This window comes from Vipera berus (genome assembly GCF_964194415.1).
Source record: "Vipera berus genome assembly, chromosome: 2".
Classification (NCBI taxonomy): Eukaryota; Metazoa; Chordata; class Lepidosauria; order Squamata; family Viperidae; genus Vipera; species Vipera berus.
Window position 1 is genome coordinate 38,994,344 of NC_138203.1, and position 10,971 is coordinate 39,005,314.

Genomic DNA, 10,971 nt, shown 5'->3' on the forward strand with positions numbered 1-10,971 from the left:
CGCTTTGGAGAATAGCTTAAGTCCCTCTTCTTTGTGGCAGCCCCTGAGATATTGGAACACTGCTATCATGTCACCCCTTGTCCTTCTCTTCATTAAACTAGACATACCCAATTCCAGCAACCTTTCTTAGAACCAGTTTTGGCACCAAAAGATCATTGGCAGAAGAAATCTTCCTACTGGAAAGCAGCCAGGTTAGGGAAGAATCTCAATCTCTATATTTTTATAGCCTTCATTTAGAAAAAGATCTTAGTATATTAGTTAATTGTAAATATATAAAAATCTCAAATCATAAAGGCAAAACATAGAATAAAATAAATTCTACTTTTAGAATTTAGTATCTGAAATGAGAATTCCTGGCTTCTGAGAAATCCTTACTTTCTTAGGAGAATCTGAGTCCTTCGGGAGAAGGGCGGTATACAAATTAAATTATTATTAAATTAAATTTAAAGCAGACATTTTTGAAATTTGGATTAAAACATTTGCTTTGCTGGTCTTTTAAATACTATTGTGTTTGATTAAGTCTGAATCATAGAATCACATTGACCTTGTCTTGTTTTTCTATGTGTCAAATACCAAAGCAGTGTGATACTCTGCAAACTTGGTGTTTTCCAAAGTAATAAAGTATTGAAAGTGTATATTCACAGATAATTCAAGTAAACTGGGTATTTCTCCTAAAGTATTGAAGATTTTTTTCTGCAAGTTAAAAAAATCATAGATGAATGTATATGAAGTGAAATAAACTGAAAATGAAAACAGAAATACACTCTTGTGAAAAGATCAGTAAAAGTTTACTGAAATCATGTTGTAGTCAATGAAATGAATTCCTATTCACTTAAAATGGAATTCATCATCTACAAGTTTTTATGGGTAAAATTGGGAGGAAGCTAACTCACCAAAATGTTTTTTCTCCTGATCTCTGAAAGTCTGCTCTGGCTTTGGAGACTCTTGAGCAGCTTCAAAAGATGGCACTTACAGACTGCAGATGGTGGAATTAGCAAAAACATCATCAAATACTGTGAAATGAGCGAATCTTGTAGCATGGCTGTCTTGATTTTATATACTGCTCAAAAAAATAAAGCGAACACTTAAACAACACAATGTACTGTATTTAATAGTAGGATGTCTTATCTTGTGTTCCCTTTATTTTTTTGAGCAGTATATATGTTTCAATACAGTGCGTATTTTGAGTTACATCCATGATTAGTACAAAGTGATGTTGCAAGACATTACATTTTTATATTCATTGCATATCATCACTTGCTTTATTTAAATGTTAAAGCTGCAGGCAATTTACTTTGATGTACATATTCAAGCTGGAAAACTTTTAGATTGTCATTTTCTTGCTCAAAATCCAAAAGTATTCTAAAGATATTTAAATAAATAAACGTCACTTCTTTCAGCTTTTAAAACTTCCAGAAAGACCATGGATAATTTAGTAAATTTACTTCTTTTTTTTTTAAAACAGCATGTGCTAAAGAAGTTGCTGGCAATTACAGAACTGCTTCAACAAAAGCAGAATCAGTATTCAGTATCTAACAATATTAGGTAGCAGTTTTCTGCATGAGCTACCATGACCAATATGACAACTTTCACCAATATCACTTCCTCTTGCTCTTGCCAAAAATAGCACACGTTTCACGTTTCCAGTGATGTGTGAACTATGCAAAAAACAACAAATCTGTTGGTGACAGACTACCAGCAGCTTTAAGCTATCTGTGCAGGACACTTGCACTTTTGGAACCAGTTTTCAGGACCTCTGAGCCTTGGTGTACAAATCACCTTCCACGAAGAAGATGCTGTGACTGTCTCTTTGAACTTTAATGTTATTTTCAAACCTCCAATTGCCAAAGTCTAGCTGTCTTTCAGAAAACACATAGTCATCTGCCAATAAATTGTTTCAACAGCAAAGTATAACTGGATCAAACACCTTTTACTGTAATTCACCTGGTTACTGTAATTATATTACAGTTGTTCAACCACTTTGTATTTACAGCTTTCACAATTTGAAAGGAGATCTTTGCTGTACACTTTTTATACCATTCTATTTTGCTTGTTCAGAGTTGAAAGAAGATGCAGACTGGGTTTTGTCACCTTTATTTTTTTTAATGTGCCATTTATGATTTTGATTATTTTTTTCACCAATGACTGTATACAGATAAATTGCATTGTTTTTTTGTAAAATGTTTACAACAGTAAATTTGAATTCAGTAAATTTATTATTATATCAGGCATGCATGCATTCATTAAACAGTTTTATAGCATACATTCAATTTTTCTGACTAATAATTCAGAATTTAGTGATATATGTACATATATGTTTGTACATTCATAACTGCCGACTGAAAAAAAAATCCCACTTAAGGGTAGTAATTCAACTAAAGCTGCTAAAAACACTATTACTGAAAGGAATGATGGAAAGTACTCTCGTGTCACTTGGAGTTAGGTTCATGAGATATCACAAAGGCTAAGGATGACTAGGTGGCCACTTTAAAGTCCTCTACAACTATGCTGCCATTGTAGACTCAAAATATGCTGTGATCCACTGCATTACTGAATTTTGAAGTCTCTGTTCTTCATGCAAATCAAATTACAAATAAAGCAGAAAAACCAAGAACAAATTAACTATACATTGAAGTATGTAATGAAGATTTACTCTGAAAATAAGTTACAGTTCCAGAGGGCTGAAGCAGGAAAAGCTTTAATGTAATTAATTTCAAAATAGTTCTTAAAACAATTGTGAAAGTCTTTGAATTCATATTTAGATTGTAAATGAAAAAAATATTAATGAAGTGAATATTTCTTTCCCAAATATGTATATCTTTTCAGTCTATACATTTATCTTGCAACATAAACTATCGCATCTTTAGACATAATACATGAAGAATAATAGGAAAAAATACAAAGTATAAGATCTCCATAATAGCCAGTGCTAGAACAGAAGTTATGCATCAGCAGGCCTTAGGTTAGAGATGTTTTTGTGCAAAAAACCAGACTTGCTCTCAAGCTGATTAGGACTTCCCCCAACAGGTATACTTATTTTGTTTAATTAAAGCTATCTGCAAAGTGGTATCATGAAGCAGCATTTAACCACCCCCACCACCACCCCCGCCTTCCTAGTTTTCTGAACTTTGCCTACATATTGGAGGTATTCTTTTAAAAAACATGAGGGGATAAGGGATACACTCTGAATGTTTTCTTTGGAAACTTCCCTGCCTTCCCAGAAAAACCAAGCAAGCTGAGATGATCAAACAGTGGGATGGGGTAGATTTTGCAAGCGTGACCATACTCTCAAAATATTCTCACTAGCCCTCAAACATTGGGAAACTTTGGATTGGGGTTGTTTATCCAAGCTGATTTTCAACAGTCTGAAATATAAAGCAGAGTATTGCTAATTTAAATGGATTACTTAAGTCCCCTCTCCAGTTACAAAAATTCTGAGGTTTGGCTACAAATGCAGATCCCTTTGAAGAGATGTATCTTTTGTGACTAACAAATCGTATTATGCTAAACTGCCCATTCAAACATAATCATACTGTTCTGCATTGTTCATGGATCTATATTTCTAATTATGCCTGCACAAGATACTTTATAAAAAGTACCTTAGTTATAAAAGAACATTCTAATCTGTATCAAAAGTTCAGTGTGTTGTAAGACATTAAATATCAACTCACAATACTTTCTACAGCTGATATTTATGTATTCCTGTAAATGTATCTCCAATTACTAATGGAGTAAATTAGATAGTTATAGCAGTATTTCTAATTGAGGTAAAACATTTCTCATGCTCCTTCACTGAGCTAAAATGCCCAGTAATCAAAAATAGAGAATATACATTAATTCTTCTATTCCCCAACTATATACTTGGCATTGACGACTTCATTACTAGGTCAATGCAAGGCTTTGGTTTAGAAATTAAACTTGATTGATCCTCCCAATCAGCAACTCCATTTATGCCTTATAAAGAAGTTCAATGTTCACATATACATTTCCATAGCTGCTTCCAAAATACACACAATAAGCAGGCTATTTCACTTGCAGCCCTGGGAACACAAGAATGTTTGCCCGGGATGGTAACAAAAGGTTTTGCTAAATATCCAATATTTTCTGCTCAAGCAAGGGTTGTACTAGTTAAGTAGCTTTCAAAGTCTGATATATCACTTTCTGAGAGCAATTGGGTGAATATTTGTATAAAAAATAAAGTTTAAATATACTAAGAATTTCAAAATTATTGCATGGCATCATCTTGAGATTATTTCATGCATCATACTTCCTTAAGCAATAATTATGATGCTTTAAGATATTTGTACAGGCCCTTTGAATGTATCTGTTCATATCTTCTTTGAACATTATAGTTGATTGGTTCAATGGAAACAAGCAGTTACAAGCCCTGTTCATTGTGAAGTTGCATTAATGCCAAATAAGTTCAAGTATCCGTATCAATTTGTAAAAAGAATTTATTATATAAATATATAATTTTCTGATGAATGACAAGTTTATTTCCAATATATATTAATTCAGATTTTATTTTCTGTTAGGAATGTAGATAGATCAGTCCATGAAATCATCATCTGTCCATTCATCCTAAGTAAAACAAAATCAATTTAAGCATGTATTACAAAAGATTAGACTTCCAACTTATTCCTAAATCTTATTTATGTATTTTTTTCCTGCATGAACATTAATCACAATAAGTAGCCTATTAGAGTGAGTTAACTACATCAGCTTTGAAAAATAGTCCCTTAATTTATCAAGGATCCTGATTACACATCAGATGTATGTTTTTAATATTAAAATGCAAATTTTATTCATATAAATAAAGCAAATATGACAAGCCTATCATCAGCATTTTCAAATAAGTTATAACTATTGCAGAACTTCAATACTGTAAGCCAGACATGTCAAACACAAGGCCTGGGGACCAGATCCGGCCCGCGAAGTGGTTTCATGTGGCCTGCGAAACCATCCTGGAAACAGTGAGGGAACGGCCCCCGCTGCCTTGGCCCTGGCCCAGAGACCCTCAGATCTGTCCCACTCCTGCCCAGGGCCCCATAGGCACCCTTGATGCAAATGATGTAGAGCTGGCCACGCCCACCCAGTAGACCACACCCACCCAGGCCATACCCACCCGGCCCCCTGAGGGCAACCGCAATGCTGATGCGGCCCTCAATGAAATGAGTTTGACACCCCTGCTGTAAGCATTTAAAGATGGAAGAATCTCAGTATACATAAATTTGGTTCTAGCATGTCCAGATGTCCAACTGAAACAGGACATGAAAAAAGTTTCACCTGAGCCAGAAGGACCAGAGTGAATGGCACAAAGATTTAATTCAATGCAAGGTAACTTTCATCTTCTGAAAATGGGTGTAGTATATTAGGAATAAATTCTGATTGTTTAGTTTAAACCATGATTTGCTTTAGCTCATGTTCTTCCAACATGTAATGTCACATTCATTTCAAAATCAAAAGTACAGATATATACTTTATTAATTTTTGCACAGCAATTCAAATATAATACAGTATCTGCTAATAATCTTGACCTTATTATTGTACTTTAAATTTAATTTCATATTTCTTTCACAGAAAGTTTGACAAGGTAGAATAAATATGAACTAAGTTTTTCCCTTAAATATTCTAATTTAGTTTTATGTGTTGAATGTAAAAATCATTTAGTTGTGTAAAATGCAAATGTGAACTGGTTAACAGTTTAGTGCTAATTTTAATTGCATATTCCTGATACTTTTAGATTTTGTAAATAAGGCAAAATTATTTTAATAATTTGGTAATATTTAGTTACCAATAGTTCTGGTTTATTGGGGAAAATATGTTTCTTAATATCTAGAGTCCCATAAGCTACTGTGCAAGGTATCTGGAAACTGGACCTGCCCCTTTCATTCCATGATAATTTATTTTCTATTTCTTTATCACATTTGTATAGCCACCCATCTATTATCTGGATCACCCACATAATAAAGAAATTACAATAAAGCCACTAAAACCACAATTCAAAATAAAAAATAGATAAAGAAAAAAATGGTGGCATATATTGCAGATTAGTGCTCTGAGGTGTCAAGTGCAAATTTTAGTGAATGATCCAGAGACATTTCAACCCTTGCTTCATTTTTTATGAGACAATGAAATCAATAAAAATTGGTCGGAGATTTGCTCTGATACGAGGAACAAAATAGCACATTACTTGTTTTAGTTTTAAAAAGTCAAATTAATTGGCACAAGAAAAAGTGATTCCTGACACGATACAGGTACCATCTAAAACAAATAGTGTTCTTTTTGCTTTAATAATACAAATTAAATACAAATTTAATCAGGTGTCATAAAAACTACTAACCTCCTCCATTCTAGACTTTTTTGAGATGAATTCATCACCTTCATAGCCTTTTCTCTTTTTCCTATCAAAAATCCCATAGCATAAAAATGTTAGAGGGCATGTTCCACTATTAAATTTATTCAATCATAAAAAGAATACAATAATTTAACTACTGTATAGAATAGAGGTCTCCAACCTTTCTGGTTTTGCGGATTGGGGGGGAGAGGGGATGTTTCTGGCCAGCATTGGGTGCTCATGTGTACAGCTCCATGTATGCAAGCAGCAGCTGCATGGGCCCACTGCTCACACAAAATGGAGCTTCCCATGCGAGTGCCTGCCACTTATGCAAATAGTTGCACACCCTCACCTGCAACTTGTGTGGCCCAGGGCTTGGGGGTCCCCGCTGTAGGTTTATTCAACACCAACTGATTCTAGTTCTAATCCTATTCTGCTCCAAGAGCCTGAAGAAATGGTTCTGCCTGTTGGCCTGGGGAACAAAAGGGGCAGTTCCACACTGGAGGTGTGGATTGATGGCAGACTCCATCTCCTTCCCACTTGCTCTTATTGTGTTCCTTTGTCATTGTTTTATTGTTCTATTATTTTACTTCTAGTATGTTTACACTCCTTTCATTTCTCTTCCTTTTTATTACTGAAAGCAGGCTAGAGTCACCCCACGGCAGCAAATAAAATATAGCCATTCTTAGAGAAGAGGGAGTCCATCTCTTCCAAGGATTAAGGACTCTGGAAAATCCAGAGACCTGCAGGTAGGTGGCAGTAAGAACAATGACTGAGAGTAACAAAAAAAAAAGCATAGCAGGCTTGGGACACTTCCCCTCTGCCGGTGGGGCACATCTAACATTATAAAGCCCTTAAAACTAGGTAAAAAAAATTAAAATTTATCTCTGTGGTAAATGAAAAGTTTATTAGACATATACTTTTGTAAACCGGAATCAACTTCCATAAGATATATATTTTCAATTGATAAGACTGTAGAAAAAGTAATGCAAAGAAGACTCATGAAGTTGAAAAATAATAAATTCAATAAATCAACCTTCAGATTAATAGAAATATTATTTTGCAATTTCTTTCTACTACTTTTATGAAGCCTTCAGTAACAGATCGCTTTAGGCTTTTAGTATCAAACTAGAATTAAAAAAGGGGGGAGGAGTATAAGAATGAGCATCCCCACCATTTCTATCTCTTGCCCCATCTACTGTTTGTTTCATTTTCTCCATCATGGAGCCTCCAACAGACTACCTTGAGAATGCATAACTTACAGCAGAATAAAGATGACCTAAATTTAATCCAAAAGTGTTATTTAAAAATATTTTTTTCCTATTTATATAAATAATGATTTGGACCTAGTAGAGGCATTAAAAAATACCTACAACTCCAAGTAAGTTCTAAAGTTGTTAAATGAGGCAAACTAATGTTAGTTTTTACATAACACCCTACATTTTCTCTTCATCGATGTTTATTGTATAACTTAAACCTATTTAATCTTGCTGCATGAAAGTTTTTGCTAAAAAACTTTATAAACCACAAAACTACTTTCACCATACATTTAAGCCCTGACTGTGGAGTAAATACTGTCAAACACATGAAATAACATCAATACAGACACCCTAGCCAGAAATTAGGCCATTAGAATAGAGAACAAATTTTAAAAAGCTTTAAATAGCTACTTACACATTTGTATTAAGAGCAAGTTCTGAACTGTGACATTTTTCTAGCTTCTGTTTTAAAAAAGCAACCTCTTCAGGATGTGGTAGCTCATATTTTTTTACCAGATTTTTCATGCCTAGTCAAATGCAATAAACACTTATTAAAATACTATAAAAATGTGAACTATTATGTTACTTATGAAAGCCAAAAACAGATCAGAAAATTCTAAGAAAACAAATGTGCTCATTGAAAATTCTATTAAAGTCGCAAAAGAGTTTGCATTCTAAATAATTTTGTATTTAGCCTATCTGCTCCTACAAAACTGATCAAAAAGAAGTGACCTGGGGGGGTGGATTGTGACAAAATAGCTATATGAGCCAAATGAGGCTAAATCTGAAGAACTTATCCAAATGGAAATTCTTCAGATGTCGAATAAGGAATTCTCTAATTCCAAGTCCAAACATTTGGAGGATATTCAGGTTACGGAAGGTGAATCAATTATTTTCTCAGTACAGTCTTTACCTGAATACATGCAAAGGGGGGCCACCATGTGCCTAAGTAAATGTTCTTACTTAGAAAGTAAAAGTTTTAAAACTGTTTAAAAAAATACTTTGAACTTGCCTTCTTATAGCTTAAGAACAGTGCCACATTTTAGGATGATGGAGAGCTAGCCCTGACTCTTCTCAAGCAACATTTCAATATCTGAAGAGTGCTAGCAAATTCTTTTTTTCTCATTTCTTCAAGCCACAGCATATTTAGCCAAATACCCTTATACTGTAATCACTACAGAAAATGAAGATGGCTCTCTTCATATAAAGTTGCTTTCAATATTGCTGAGTCCCAGGCATAGGTCTATGTGGCATATTGAATTCAAACAGAAACAAGATGCTTTGGAGCATTCAATACATTTACAAAGTACTTGTCCACAAGGCCTTAAGAAGGCTCCATTATTTCTCTAGATTTTAAAGCTGCCTCTATACGCACTACTGGCATGTACATATGCACCCATGCATAACTTGAAGCACATTTTTTCATTTTGAGACACTAGGTGGCAAAGTTGTTAGCTGAGGAAAAATACCTTTCTCTGGCACAGGATAGGTTAGACTGCCCCCCAACAGCCTGTTTGGTTGACCTGAGAAGCTCATTCTGCCCCTTATTGTTGAAAACAAAGTATAGTTTCTCACTATCTTGAGGTGGGTAACAAATGATCCCAATAAAAAGGAAAAAAATTGCGGACTCCTCTCCAAACCTAGTCCCACTCTTGAATGATGTGCCCCACCTCCGGGTTCAATATGGTCCATGGGTAGCAAAAGGTTGCCCCTGTCTATTGTGACATGGCCAATGCCTCTTACAAGAAAGATAATTTTGACATTTCAAAAATTACCTTCCTTTCCCCTAATACATATATGCTTAGGTTGAGATCTCAATAAGATGCAATACAGAGCAGTTACTGAACATGGTCTCTCAGATTAAAAGCAAGTCTTTCATAACTAAAAAGTGCTTCAGCTTCTTCTTAAGCCTTGGCTTAAATTTATCATACAATGTCCTACTCTTTTACCAATTAATAAATCTTTATTATGATCACAGACCAGCAAATAAAAGCATTAAAATAATAGTAAAAACTAAAAATAAAAGAAAGACAAAATAATGTATTGTGATTGATAGTGGATTAACAGTGGGCTGTTAAAAGTTTGCCTAATTTTACATACAGCTTAGCAGAATTTGGCCACATTCAGAGAAAATACTTCATACCGATCTGATAGCAATAGTTACACATAAAAAAGATAGGGATTTCCCAGATATTTTATTAGGTAAGGTGTTATAAATTGAATTCATGAGTCCTTATAGATGGTGCATTATAGCAGGACATGAGCTATAGTTTCAGTTACTCTGGTTTCTCTTCAGATTGCATAAAACTTGTAACTTTTTTATCATATTTAGCCATAGCACTTCATAGTGCTTTATAGCCTTCTCTAAACAGTTTAGAGTCAGCATATTGCACCCAACAATCTGGGTTTTCATTTTACCGACTTTGGAAGGATGGAAGGCTGAGTCAACCTTCAGCTAGTCAGGATCAAACTGCTGGCAGTCAGCAGAGTTAGCTTGCAATATTGCATTCTAATCACTGCACCAACATTTATTTTCACCAATATCCAAGTAAGTATAAATGTACAGTTACACTAAAATTGTTATTTACATTGCTTTTAGTTTCCTGGAGACTCATCATATAGTTAGCAATACAGTCAGGGTGAAAATGTTAGAGACATAGGCTCTTTTAATCATCAATGCTTCAAAATATCAATCAATCGAAAGAAAATCTAGTAAGTCCTAAAGAAAAACCATTAGTATAGTTCAGGGGTAGGCAACCTTGGCTCTTTTATGACTCGTGGACTTCAACTCCCAGAATTCCTGAGCCACCATCGCTGTGGGAGTTGAAGTCCACGAGTCATAAAAGAGCCAAGGTTGCCTACCCTTGGTATAATTGTTGACATTTTAATATCTCCTGAACTATACAATGCACAACTCACTCTGGAATCAGGCAACTCAGTATCAAAACAGAGGAAGCAAACCTGTTAATGAGACTGCCATAGTTAATACTATAGAAATCCATACAGCTACAAACATTTTATATATCAGGATATGAGGAGTCATTGGTTGTTTCTGAGCTTGGTTGTTTTCTTGAAGACATTTCATTACCCAAACCCTAGATGACATCATCAGTGCTACACTATCATCATCAGAGACTAGTACTGATGAAGTTACCTAATTTGGGTAATTAAACATCTGCAAGAAAACAACCAAGCCCAGAGAGCACAAAGGACCTCTCATTTTGACCCTGAGCTACAAATATTCTCCTTTACTGATAACAGGACATTTTATAACACTTCAACTTCTCTATCCTACATGCTGACATGGGGAGTAGGAATGGAAACGGACCAGATTCCAGGTATTTTTCTTCTAAAATAACGGGTCCCTTTATTCAG

At 34.6% G+C, this 10,971-nt stretch overlaps 2 protein-coding genes across 2 annotated transcripts in view; one reads left to right on the plus strand and one right to left on the minus strand.

Moving 5' to 3' along the window:
• Positions 1 to 2,263, plus strand: part of RASA1 (RAS p21 protein activator 1) — a 67,090-nt gene extending 64,827 nt beyond the window's left edge. The window contains exon 25 of the mRNA XM_081321741.1: positions 1,466 to 2,263. Coding sequence (XP_081177867.1) covers positions 1,466 to 1,549 — 84 coding nt within the window. The 3' untranslated portion in view covers positions 1,550 to 2,263. The remainder of the gene's footprint in view (positions 1 to 1,465) is intronic.
• A 2,173-nt stretch (positions 2,264 to 4,436) lies between these two features.
• CCNH (cyclin H) overlaps positions 4,437 to 10,971 on the minus strand; it is a 13,472-nt gene continuing 6,937 nt past the window's right edge. Inside the window, exons 7-9 of the mRNA XM_081321742.1 lie at positions 8,012 to 8,123; positions 6,344 to 6,404; positions 4,437 to 4,581 (exon numbers count right to left, since the gene is read on the minus strand). Of these exons, the coding sequence (XP_081177868.1) occupies positions 4,549 to 4,581; positions 6,344 to 6,404; positions 8,012 to 8,123 (206 nt within the window). The 3' untranslated portion in view covers positions 4,437 to 4,548. The remainder of the gene's footprint in view (positions 4,582 to 6,343; positions 6,405 to 8,011; positions 8,124 to 10,971) is intronic.